The 13,590-nt window shown below is 39.4% G+C and overlaps 1 protein-coding gene and 1 long non-coding RNA gene across 14 annotated transcripts in view; one reads left to right on the forward strand and one right to left on the reverse strand.

Moving 5' to 3' along the window:
* The window catches only part of LOC138192642 (uncharacterized), a 39,478-nt gene extending 35,139 nt beyond the window's left edge, over positions 1–4,339 (forward strand). For all 9 annotated transcript variants that reach the window (XR_011177825.1, XR_011177827.1, XR_011177821.1 and 6 more), the window contains one exon: positions 3,135–4,339. This is a non-coding gene — a long non-coding RNA (uncharacterized lncRNA). The remainder of the gene's footprint in view (positions 1–3,134) is intronic.
* LOC138192639 (membrane cofactor protein-like) lies at positions 4,190–12,406 on the reverse strand. 5 transcript variants are annotated; one of them, XM_069140167.1, is made up of 12 exons: positions 12,279–12,406; positions 11,301–11,395; positions 10,976–11,164; positions 10,639–10,738; positions 10,384–10,457; positions 10,117–10,296; positions 9,830–10,009; positions 9,060–9,161; positions 8,577–8,627; positions 7,790–7,856; positions 6,311–6,365; positions 4,190–5,941 (listed from the first exon to the last, which is right to left on the reverse strand). In XM_069140167.1, the coding sequence occupies exons 2-11, from the start codon at positions 11,356–11,358 to the stop codon at positions 6,311–6,313; spliced, it is 1,056 nt and encodes a 351-aa protein (XP_068996268.1). In that variant the 5' UTR covers positions 11,359–11,395; positions 12,279–12,406; the 3' UTR covers positions 4,190–5,941. The 5 variants fall into 5 exon arrangements, with proteins under 5 accessions (XP_068996268.1, XP_068996271.1, XP_068996269.1 ...); XM_069140170.1 differs by lacking the exon at positions 9,060–9,161; XM_069140168.1 differs by lacking the exon at positions 6,311–6,365 and having other exon boundaries at positions 12,279–12,405.
* Between the last annotated feature and the right edge of the window lie 1,184 nt (positions 12,407–13,590).

Consider the following 13,590-nt stretch of genomic DNA (forward strand, 5'->3'; position numbering starts at 1 on the left):
GGACGACATGCTATAGAATAACTTTTTTATGATATTCTGGACGACATGCTATAGTATAACTTTTTTATGATATTTTGGACGACATGCTATACTATAACTTTTTTATGACATTTTAGACGATGTATTGTATAAAGTATAACTTTTTTATGACATTTTAGACAACATGCTATAGTATAACATTTTTATGACATTTTAGACGACCTATTGTAAAAAGTATAACTTTTTATGATATTTTGGACGACATGCTATAGTATAACTTTTTGATGATATTTTGGACGACATGCTACAGTATAACTTTTATATGACATTTTGGACGACATGCTGTAGAATGACTTTTTTATGATATTTTGGACGACATGCTGTAGAATGACTTATTTATGATATTTTGGACGACATGCTATAGTATAACTTTTTTATGATATTTTGGACGACATGCTACAGTATAACTTTTTTATGACATTTTGGACGACATGCTGTAGAATGACTTTTTTATGATATTTTGGACGACATGCTGTAGAATGACTTTTTTATGATATTTTGGACGACATGCTGTAGAATGACTTTTTTATGATATTTTGGACGACCTATTGTAAAAAGTATAACTTTTTTTTCATATTCTGGAAAGACATTCTATAGTATAACTGTTTTATGACATTTTAGACGACATATTGTATAAAGTATAACTTTTTTTTCATATTCTGGAAAGACATACTATAGTATAACTTTTTTATGACATTTTAGACGACATATTGTATAAAGTATAACTTTTTTATGACATTTTAGACAACATGCTATAGTATAACATTTTTATGATATTCTGGACGACATACTATAGTATAACTTTTTATGATATTTTGGACGACATACTATAGTATGACTTTTTTATGATATTTTGGACGACATACTATAGTATGACTTTTTTATGATATTTTGGACGACATACTATACTATAACTTTTTTATGACATTTTAGACGATGTATTGTATAAAGTATAACTTTTTTATGACATTTTAGACAACATGCTATAGTATAACATTTTTATGATATTCTGGACGACATACTATAGTATAACTTTTTATGATATTTTGGACGACATACTATAGTATGACTTTTTTATGATATTTTGGACGACATACTATAGTATGACTTTTTTATGATATTTTGGACGACATACTATACTATAACTTTTTTATGACATTTTAGACGATGTATTGTATAAAGTATAACTTTTTTATGACATTTTAGACAACATGCTATAGTATAACATTTTTATGATATTCTGGACGACATACTATAGTATAACTTTTTTATGACATTTTAGACAACATGCTATACTATAGTATAACTTATAGTATAACTTTTTTATGACATTTTGGACGACATACTGTATAAAGTATAATTTTTTTTATTATATTTAAGGGCGGCACGGTGGTGCAGTGGTTAGCTTTGTCGCGTCACAGCAAAAAGGTTCCAGGTTCGAATCCGGTCCTAGGCCTTTCTGTGCGGAGTTTGCATGTTCTCCCTGTGCTTGCGTGGGTTCTCTCCGGGTTCTCCGGCTTCCTCCCATCATCCAAAAACATGCACCTCAGGTCAGGTTACATGGCGCGGCGCTAGTGGCAGCCTGTTGCAGCAGCTCCCCCGAGATCCCCCCTGCTGTAGCAAAGAAATTTCCCCTCAGGGATTAATAGAGTGAAATCAATTTTTAAAAAAATGCTATACTATAACTTTTTTATAATATTCTGGACGACATGCTATAGTATAACTTTTTTATGACATTTTAGACGACCTATTGTAAAAAGTATAACTTTTTATGATATTTTGGACGACATGCTATAGTACAACTTTTTGATGACATTTTGGACGACATATTGTATAAAGTATAACTTTTGATGACATTTTGGACGACATGCTATAGTATAACTTTTTTATGATATTCTGGAAAGACACTATAGTATAACTTGTTTATGACATTTTAGACGACATGCTATAGTATAACTTTTTTATCATATTTTGGATGACATGCTATAGTATAACTTTTTTATGATATTTTGGACGACATGCTATAGTATAACTTTTTTATGACATTTTAGACGACCTATTGTAAAAAGTATAACTTTTTTTTCATATTCTGGAAAAATATACTATAGTATAACTTGTTTATGACATTTTAGATGACATGCTATAGTATAACTTTTTTATCATATTTTGGATGACATGCTATAGTATAACTTTTTTATGATATTTTGGACGACATGCTATAGTATGACTTTTTTATGACATTTTAGACGACCTATTGTAAAAAGTATAACTTTTTTTTCATATTCTGGAAAAATATACTATAGTATAACTTTTTTATGACATTTTAGACGACGTATGACTTTTTTATGATATTCTGGACGACATGCCAAAGTTATACTATAGCATGTCGTCTCAAATGTCATAAAAAGTTACACAATAGTATAACTATTTATGACATTTTAGCCATATTGTATAAAGTATAACTTTTTTATGATATTCTGGAAGACATGCTACAGTATGACTTTTTTACGACATTCTGGTTATGACCATAATGGCTGTTGATAAAAAGTTAATTCACCAATTTGTAAGTGATTTGGATGCGCGGTTGACGAGGTGGTTTGTTGTCGTCATCCGGCTCCAATCGGTGCGGAACAAGCGTGTAATTTACAGTCGTTTGTTCAACGTAAACGAGCGCTTCTTTATCAGCCAAAAATATGGACGTAACTTCGGAGAACGCGCTGCATGCGTCTGAAGGACAAGCCTCCGCCTTTTGTCTCAACACCCTTTATTCCCATTACACGTTCTTTAAAGCGGTATTCCCAACACGAAAAATACTCCAATTAAAAGTGTGTGCGCGTTGCAGACTGGAGCTGCTTCACATCTGCGGTGTCTGCGTTCTGCTCCGTGTTCGTTACAGATGTGGAGCTCGGCGTTTATCTGCTGCAGCATCGGAAACGCTCCTTTGTGCTTTCGGTTCTCGTTTCCTTTCAGTCAGTCCGACCGAAGCGTTCGGCGAATCCGCGACCGCTCCGTCGTAACGGAGAATCCCTTCTCGTTGCAAACTCATGTAACTTATAACTTTATTTTATTCTTCCTCCCCCCCCCCCACCCTCCAGATTCCACCGTGCTCTCACGCCACAGAAGAACGCTTTTCGTCAGACGTGCCCTCCTTGGAAGCTGGTTTCAGATGGTGGCTTAGAGTATCGTCATCTATCTAGCACCATTTGAAATCAGTGTTCTTGGGGCGGGAGGTGTTCTTCGCTGAACCGCCGGTCCACGCCCGACGTCCCCGACGGCTCGAGGTCTTTGTCCTCTCTCCAAGGGTGACCGGTTTCTTTCGGTGTTCAGAGTTTGCTTGTTTTCTAGCACCATTTGAAATCGGTTACAGTGAAGGACATTTCTCATCTCACCTTGAGGAGGATTTTGCAACGAAGCTTTATTTCAAAGAATCAAGAAAAACATCTTCGAAGAAAATATGTACAATCCTGTATCATCTTCAATGTTCCCGTCGGAGGAAGAAGAATTCATATCCTTCACGTTTAAGAACAATTGTAATTGAATAAACTGAAGCAAAAGCCGTGTTGTCAAGCAACACGTGACCTCTGATGTAGGTAGAAATAAGTGTGACGTTAAAAACAGGTCAACATAAGCACCATAAAATTGTACTCGGGTTCCAGCTCTGGGTTTTTGTTTTACCAACTTCATCAAAGGATCACTTGTACCATTTAACAGTCAGCGTTACATCCACAAGGGGGCACTGTTGTTTAAAATATTACATGACAGGAACCATTTGATTTGAGTTTAGTCTGTACCTGCGGTTGGTATTTCAAGCATGTCGTGAATGGCTTCAGATTTAATTGTTAAATGTTGTTTTATTTCATTTGACTAATACCAACAAATATTTGTAATTAAAAACATTTAAAAACAAATTTTTACTTTGTCGTATGTGATGGTCTTCAAGCGAATAATTATTCTATTGCCCAATTTCAAATTACAGGAGTGGCTGCAAGTTGCTTCTTTACAGATCTTTGTGAAGTGAATTTTTGAGGATTTTAAAAAAATTTTTTTAATCTCATCTCAAGTTTGAAGTCACTTAATAAAAACAAAGAAAAAGAGCTGTTGTACATATTGAATATAAATGAACATTAGGGGCACATTGAAAACACGCTGGTGAGTCGGCACCGTTTGTTTCTTTATTTCTTTTATTTCATTACCTGATTACAAAAATGCAAATGTAAAATTTGCCTCAAAACAATAGAAAAACTTAATGAGAAATCCTGACACCATTTAAATTTTAATAAATAAAGATGAAATTACAAAATATTTTCCCACTGGGATTAATAAAAGTCAAAATCAATAAATCACTCAAAGGTCAGGCAAGTGTAACATTTTTTTAAAGCTATTCTTTACATCTTGATGTATCCGGATACAATACATATGGCCTTCATACATACTTCATTTCCTGACAGTGGTCAACAAACAGAAATGAGACTGATGCGCTGAAAAGATAAATGAGAACTAAGAACAATCATTTGGAAGATAATACAAGTGGAATTTACCAAAATTGAACTTTTTATCCTGTTTTGGTGAATCCACAAAAAAAGCAGGAAGGTCGGAACGAAGCGGGATCAACACGCCCTCATTCGAACCTCCTGCAACTCGGTTAACAAATCGATTCACAAACGCAACACCACGACAGAAAACACTCGGCTGGTCGCACGAAGGCACACGAAATGCACGGCGCGTTCGGGCTCGGACGTTTTGTTTTTTTTACAGATCCCACGGTTTCCTCTCGAAGCGATGGAAGTTGAATCGGCGAGACCGAAGGACCCGTTTAAGAGCCTTCCCCCCCCCCCCCCTTCTATTCGTAGAAAACCTCTCTGGGACGTCGACCTTTTCTTAGTCCGGCTACATCGGCGAATCCCAAACGGTGGTCGCGGTACGGCTCCACCTGGTGGTCCGTAAGAGATTCGCTTGAAAGGCCGGAGCCAAGAAAAGTTGTCACTTAATTCCAGATCAGATTATTATATATTATAGCTCGTCTAATGTTTTACAGAACACTTTGCAAAAAAAAAAAAAAAAAAAAAAAGCATAAATTAGAAACTTCTATTTGTGCGTTGTTGTTTTTTTTTTGTTTTTTTTTACAGTGTTAGCTATGATTATTTAGTTTATTGTTTGAATGCTTCGCTACAAGTGCGATCGATAAAATACGTAATAACATATCTTCTTTTCTCGTGTCAAAAGTGTTTGATAACCACACGTGCTCATAAAAAAAAAAAAAAAAAAAAGTTTATATATAGTAAAAAATATCAGCGTCGGTCCAAAAGAAATCGAGTTACTGTCGGGCTCTTTTATTAATAACGTCCCAAAGATGTTAGAAGTTAGTCGTTAGTCATTTCAAGATTTCAGAAAAACAAAACGCGCGGGTCGGCACTTTTGTTTGGTGCGCAGTCGTTCCACCAATCGAGAGAAGCTTCAGACAGAAAGTCGGCTTCGTGCAGCGCGCGTTTTTTTTTGGTTTTTTTTTTATTTAATGTTCGTTCCCACCTCATCTCATCTCGACGATCGCAAACGACCCGATCACGCTTTCTTCAAATCTTCCGGCGAACTTGAGCCGCGGCGGCCGGGGCTGAGCTACACGTGCGGACAAATCACAGCGGCGCTTAAGCTTTTCTGGAAAAACCCCAAAAAAACTAAAAAAAAATCGCTGAATTAGAGAGCAGAAAGTGTTTATGAGCTGCTTATTAAAAGCTGTGAATTTTGATCAACTCCAAGACCGCCGTTCACGAGCGAACGTTTAAGGTTGTTGTTTTTTTTGGAAGTTCCTGCCGTCGGGCGTCGGGGGGGACGAGGGACGAGGGTCTCTTCGTCTCGAGAAGTCACAACCAGGCGCGTTGTTGGAGCAACAGGGTCACGACGCTAACTGTAGAAAAAAAAAAAAACACACAAAAAAAAAAAAACAACGACAAGGAAACGGAGAAAAGTCATTCAAAAAAATAAAGAAAGAAAACGTGAAAAAAAACAACCTTTAAAAAAAAAAAAATAAAAAAAAAAAAAGTCAAACAAATATGCGTCATGTTTTTAAGCGAGGACATTGCAGGCAATTTGTTGCACCAATCAGGCAGCGGCGGAAGTAAATACAGGAGACGCCTCGGACATTTAAGAGACGCGTCTAGGACACGTCAGGAAATCAAAAGCGTCCGCCTCCGGCGTCACACATTATTCCTGCTCGACATGCGAGTCTCCGCTGATTTGACATAAAGCCGGTTCCCCCGAGGACCTCCCGTCTTACCTAGAGTCGCTCATTCTCTCCTTCTTTTGCGGCCTCTTTGTCAAGTCCCTGAACCCTGTAATCCAGCAATGACCGGTCAACATCAGCGCTCGTACATCAAGACAAAGTGCTTGCGCGACTTTAAGAAAGTCCAGAGAAAAAGCCAAAAGACTATGCAGCAACAATCTCCAAAACAACAACAACAACAACAACAACAACAACACGCACACACACACACACACACACAGCAGCAGCTCAACCTGCAGGTCTCCATCCATCTCCGACGTCAACCCGTTTGTTCGGCCGAGACGCAAAAGGCGCCGGCTGTCCTTCAAAAGACCGACTTCAATGCTCCAGTTGAAATAAACTCCTTTATATTTTATATTCATGCGAAAATGAACATTTTCTTCCAAATGGACGGTATTTCCACGGGAGCGGCGAGGTCACCCGAGCGCCGTGGAAACGTAATGTTAAAAATGCGAAGACTCATCTGCGAGATTGAGATGATGTGCGACAATAGCACCGAAAGAAAAGAAAAAAAACAACAACAAAAAAAAAAAACAGGCCTTGAATGCCACCAAGTCTCACCATTTTTTTAAAACTTTTTTTTTTTTTAAATCGCATTTAATTTACTAATGACTTTCACCGTTTACGGCGGGACGTTACGGACCCCGAAGTTCCTTTAAATTTCTCAACTTTATTCAAAGTCGCTCAATTTTTTAAAAAAAAACAGCGACAGCGAGGGCGTTGAGGCTTTTGAAGACTGTACAGCGAGAAGAGCACAAAACACACGCAAACAGGAAACAAGAGGGTGATTTCCAGAAATGTGTCAAAACCCCGCCAGCAAAACCACCGCTTCCTCTTTCGGAGAGGAAAAATGTGTCAATTTGTATATATATATATATATATATATATATAAAAAAAAAGAAATAAAAAAAATTTAAAAAAAAAAAGAGAACCGGAATAGTAATTTCAAATCGGGAAGTACGAAGTCGTTCTTCGGCTGCGTCACACGCGGCTTCTCCTCCCGGGTTCAAACCGCCCCGGTCAGCAAATCGACGCCAGACGATAACGACCTACTTCCTATTCCACGGGACGGGAAGTGGGAGGTGGGCGGGGTGGGGTGGAGGTTTCCCTTCCCACCGAGCGACCCCGCCGGTCTCCCGGCGGCGTCCCGCGGAGCTCGTGGCAAGAGTTGACACGGCGGTTGGAGGAAGAGACGCACGTCAGCCAAGAAGCCATCGCAAAATGCACAACACTTCCAACATGCTCGCAAGCGACTAGCGGCTGACAGTGAGGAAGTTGCGCAGAGGGAAAACGCTGGCAGAAGTAGAATCACTGGGGAAAAAAATCACAGGAAAAGCTGAAAGAAGAGGAAGGAAAGGAGAAAAAAAAAAAAAAAAAAAAAAGGTGTCCGGGAGGGAAACTCGGCGTGCAGAAGGTCATTAAGACAGATTTCAGCGTCGGATTAGTCTGCAGAGTCAAATAAAAACACGTTACCGTTTAGTTTTGGGATCTTGGGAGTTTTTCCATTTAATTGCTCCAAATGCAATTAAACCTACAAAAACTGGGGACAAAAAAAACATTTGATGTCGATGAAGCAAGAGGTGAGGCACAGCGAGACCGGACAGACAAAACGCCGGACGTCACGCCGACAAATAACACATCGCTCCGCCGTCCTCCTTATTTGACCCAAAATATGTCAATTCGACAGCCAAAAAAAAAAAAAAAAAAAGAAAATGGAGGAAACACAAAAGGTCCCGGCGAAGTGACGCGTCTTTGTTTTTATTTAGCGATCCAAAATGTGAGCTTCTCAAGACCTCCACGGCGTGAGGAAATATAACAGGTCTCTTCCGTTCGTGGCCGTCACCGTTAAAACTGCCCGATTTTGCAGCAGCTTCGGTCAAAGCCTCTGACGGCATTTGCAGAGTTTTGTGAAATATCCGCTGCGTAACGGCAGCAATTGGCACAAAATTGCAAGTCAAGAAAAATTAAAAGGCTTTTTTTGTTTTGTTTTGTTTGTTTGTTTTGTTTAAACTGCTGCCTCTAAAAGGAAGAAACTGGAAAGTGAACGTAAATACTGTAGTTAGGAAGAAACGAGGTTACAAAACACACGGCTGGAATTGCAAACATCAGCCCCATCTGTAAAAAGGCATTTTGAGGTTTTGTTTGAAATAACGTGAATTCCCCGCACGCATAATGGTGCAGTCTTCCTCCGAGACCGTGGCGAGATCCCTTTAGGATCGACGTTTTCGATCTGCTGTCCAATTATGAAGTTAAAACTTACCAAATGAGCCGAAGACCCCTGCGGCGATCTTATAACCGAGATTGTGATGGGCTGTAAAAAAAAAAATAAAAAAAAAATTAAAAATCAATAAATGAGAAGAAAGAAAGATGATCCAACGTAATAGATTATTTTCACAACTTATTTGTTAGGTTTTTGTCGCCCCCATTTCCTCCTGCAGAGTTGGGACAGTTAAAACATGAAATCTTACACAGACATATCGGCTCAGGTTGCGCAATATTGTGAGTCAATGTTGAAAATTGCAGGAGGTGGGCGGGACGGGACGAGACTACGACACGCTTCTTTTAAGAAAGGTCTACTCTACATTTTTTTTTTTTTTTTTAGAGTGGCGTGAAATAAAACACGAGAAAGGACAGTTAGTCCTCAACTATAACTCCCGTGATCGCGACGGCCCTAATTACCATTTGGCCGGGCGAGTAAGCTGGAAGGATTTAGGTTGTTCTGAAGCATTAACATGGACTGTACCTGGTGTTTTCTTTGTGGTGGTGATGGTGGTGGTGGTGGTGGTGGTGGTGGTGCGGGGGGAGGAGGCGGTGGTGGTAGTAGTGGTAGTAGTGGTTTTTATTTCTGCAAAAACATAAAATAAGTAATTAGGAATGCACTAAGTACCAATGGGTACAGTCCATGACTAAAGTTACACACTTAAAATTAAAAAAAAGTTGTTGCAACTGTATAAAACGAGTCATAATCTACGCCAGCTTTCACGTCTTTTCAAGAATTCGCAGTTTCCCGTTACCAATTCGTGCCGTCAATTTATTTGAACTTCTTTCCAATTGATGAAAACTGAAAAATTTGCACGGCGGCAGTGTGTCATCCCAAAAGGTGTTCCCAAATAGCGAGGGGAATATTTCTATTACAATTATAATACTGAGACCTGTGGAAACGATAAAAGTCCTTGAGACACACTCCCCGAATCAGAGTTCAACCCTTCTCTGTTTTAGCTACAGAAGTATTTATACGCGAAATGTATTTGGCGAAAAAGTTCATTTTACAGATTTATCCTTAAATTTGGACCTCCTTTTTTTTTTGTCTTGCAGGATATGAATAAATGGACGTTTGAGTGAGAGAAAATGTTTGGACGTTAGTAGAAAAAGGGTTAGTTTTTTTTCTTCTTTTTTTTTTAAAATGTTAGCCCACTAAAATCTAGAAGGGAGAGCGCATATACTTGAGCGTGTCGAGCGTTACATCCGATTAGGCCGATCGCATCTACGTGGTTATTTTCATTCGTGACTTACTTTCACATTTGGGAGGATCCGGGGACCACCTGCTGTCTATTCCGCACGTCACGGAAGGACGTCCCGTCATGTCGTGGCCCGATTTGCACCTGAACGTCACCGAAGACAGGTATCCATAGTGAGGTTGAAAACCTGCAATCTGGTCAGCATTGGCAATCGTGAGCTCGCGGCACTGAACCCCTGCAGGCAACAAAAAAAAAGAAAGAAAAAAAAAAAAGGTAAACTAGTTGCCCGAAGTATTTCAGAGAATAAGTCCCAGCTGAGACAAAAGAAAAACAACAACTTACAGACGCATTTGGGACTTTCGGGCGTGAATGTTTGTTCCTCCGAGCACGATGAATCTTTTGATCCGTCGAGTGTATTACCCTTTATGCAAGAGTAGCGTATAACTTCTCCGTATGCATAGTGTTCTTTTCGGGGGTCGAAAGTGCCGTTCACAATAGAAGGCGGTGGAAAGCAAACCACCACTGCGAAACAAAAAGGACAATCCGTGAGAATGGAAACGAGACGCCGAGGTTATGACCGAGGTGTGTGAACATACAGAGGTGACTGACCGTCGCATGTGCCTAATCGGCCTTCCCACCCTTTGTTTTTGCAGGTGACTGTATTACGTCCAGTTATCCTGTACCTGATAAAGGGGGAAATAACAAATAAATAAATACATTTTTTTTTTTTTTTTTTTTTTTTTTAAAAGCAGACACTCTACATTGATTTATTTGATTAGGAAACAAAATAGGTGATGACACCTTCAACTTTTAAAAACGAATCCTCTGAGCCCGAACAATCCGAGGCATGGCTTTATTACTAACCCTGTGTTACAAGTGAGCACAGCTTTAGCGCCGAACTGATTCCCAGTCGGGTATGAAATTTCTCCGTAGGGCACCTCTTCAACTGCGCCACAGCTCTTAGCTGAAACAAGAAAAAAAATTGCGAGGATTAAGTCCCTTACAAATGACTGGATAATGTTAAATGACATACCACTCACCAGACAAACAGTCATTTATCTGTAATAAGATGTTTATGCTGTTTGTTTGTTTTTTTTCCTTTCTAAATTTGAGAGTATTACCAGTTTGAATTGGCTTTAAAATACTGCTACTAAAGGGATTTTTCTTTTTTTTTCATGTATAATTAAGTGATAATATTCACCCTCGCATACGAGCTGCACTTCAGTCCATTCGCCGGCGGAACAAGCAATAGACGGGGACCCTCCTGCAGATGTGTAGCCCACATCACAGGCGAAAGTAACTAGTCTCCCTGGTAAAAATATCTCATCAAGAATATCATTGTCCTTCAATTGCATGTTGGGTCCTCCGACAGGTTTGGCACAGTTTTGAGCTATTAAAAAAACAAACAAAAAAAAACAATTACAGACGGAGGCAAGTGAGGACAAAGTCCACCTGAGAGCAATACAGCCTGTGTAATAATAATAATAATAATAATAATAATAATAATAATAGCATGCTGAACTCACCTTGAGCCGTAACGAAAAGGCCGAAACTACCCAGCAGAAGGAAGGAAGTGACGCCCATGACGTCACCTGTTCTGTGTAACGGAAGCCAAGAAGCCCTGAAATAAAAAATAATAAATAAATAAAATCGCATATTAAACTTGGTTAAAATGGTTGCGCACGCGAGGATTACATTCAAAGCAGGTTAGTCAGATGAACCAGAAGACCCGCAGCTCAGGTGACGTGTGGAGGAAACTACCATTTTAACGAAAAGGCAATATAATGACCACATTTTAGTTTGGATTACCAAATATAAAAGAACAAAAACATGTTTACTCTTAAAATATTTGTATATTTTGTCGTTAGCAATCTTATCCACTGACGTTGTTAGGGTCTGATATATTTTTTACAGCAAAAACAACAACAACAAAAAACAGCATACAAAAGTCCACTCAAAAAACGTGCGTTTTTAGCGAGCTAACAACGAGGGCCGACTCGCCTACAAATCGAGTTACGCAACTGAAATGTCACGAGCAACTGAAATGTCACGATTGCTTCACCTGTTTAAATTCGGCACACGTTAAAAAAAAAAACACACATAACTACAAAGATGTCAACGCAAGTCATTTTTTTTAATTATTATTTCCAGTCCTTAAACGTGAAGGTGACGCAGGGAAAAAAAAAAACACAACCCGCGGGCGGGCCACGTGACGCGCCGCAGTAATAACGGCGTAAAACAACGCTAAAACAACTTCGGATTTAAATGGGACCTGTGCCGAAGTTACCCGTTAGATCCCTGGGGGGGTTTTGGGCGGAGAGACGGTGAACCGTCCTCGGATGAACGTCTGGGGGTTTTTTCGCCGCGAATCGATTCACTAAATCGCACCAGACTGGGTTTAGCTGGCTAATCGTTAGCCGACGCGAGGCGGACACGCCTATCCGCTTTCGGTTAAATTTGACATTTGCGGTTTGTTAAAGCAAGAGGATAGACTTTCAACTTACCCAATTTCCCCCAACAAGTTAGTAATCACAACAGTCGCAGCTTCGTTACCGGACTGTTCACCGACGGTTTCTGATTTCTGGTTTTTGTCTCCCCCGACTTTTTGTAGGATGTGGGCGTGGCCAAACCGTGACGTAACCTCTCGTACCCGTAAAGGACTTTATTCTCCAACTTGTTCTCTGAACAGATGATACAAGAAGAAATGCCACATCAAGAAAAGTATTTTATGTGTAGCATATTGTCATATTACAATGCAGTTGATGAAGTTAATAGGCGAATGGCACAGCTGTATTCACCCCTCCCCTACAGCTGTAGGGTTAGTAGAGCCTTAGACCAGGGGTGTCAAACTCATTTTAGTCAAGGGGCCACATACTGCCCACTTTGACCTCAAGTGGGCCAGACCAGTAAAATCATAGCATAATAACGCATACATAACGGCAATATTTCTCTATGTTTAAATCATTGGTGAAGGTTTTTGGATGATAAACCCCGTTTTAAGGTCTTTCTACAATAAACTAGAAACATAAAGACCAAAAAACTCAGACATCAGCCCACTGTTTATCTGCCCGGGCTCTCCTCTGCAGATTCCCTAGCAGCGAGCGCTTCTGCCTCCGGAGCAGACGTCGCATTTACGCTGTTTTTGAAGCAATTACTGGATCGATTAAAAAAAAAAAATTACAAAACGTTTGTACTCATAAACCTCCATATTCTCATAGAAATGCACTTTATGTCTTTCTGTAATTTTCACACTTAGCAAAGTCATCCGGCGGGCCGAGCTGGACCCCCTGGCGGGCCGGATCCGGCCCGCGGGCCGTATGTTTGACACCCCTGCCTTAGACCTTTAACCTGCTTTTAGAAAACCAGAGGAAACACACAATTACTTTAGAGTTAAAAAAAAAAAAAGAAAAGAAAAGAAAGAAAAGAAAAGAAAAGAAAAGAAAAGAAAAGAAAAGAAAAGAAAAGAAAAGAAAAGAAAAAGAAAAGAAAGGGTGTCAGCGTTGACATTTTTACAGTAAAGGCGTTTCTTAAAGTTTTCCAGACAGACCTTGTCCTCTTTTGTAAATACTGCATTCTTATCGCTGTTCACAAGTTGCCATCATTTCAACAGTAACCGTGATGAAAAAGGCATTCATAGGAAATGATGTAATGAACCCAACCCAGAGTGGGTCGGTTTGAGGAAGCCAACGTCCCACTGAATCACAAGTTAATTGTCTTCATGTGGAAATATTACTGTGTCATTGTTCTCCTACCTCTGACCCGATGAAAAATCTACCAAAATAGAATAGTATAAAAAAATGTAGCGTGGAAAAGGCA

The sequence above is a fragment of the Embiotoca jacksoni genome, unplaced genomic scaffold (assembly GCF_022577435.1).
Source record: "Embiotoca jacksoni isolate LCO1_2020_lvr unplaced genomic scaffold, fEmbJac1.0.p SCAF_9, whole genome shotgun sequence".
NCBI lineage: Eukaryota > Metazoa > Chordata > Actinopteri > Embiotocidae > Embiotoca > Embiotoca jacksoni.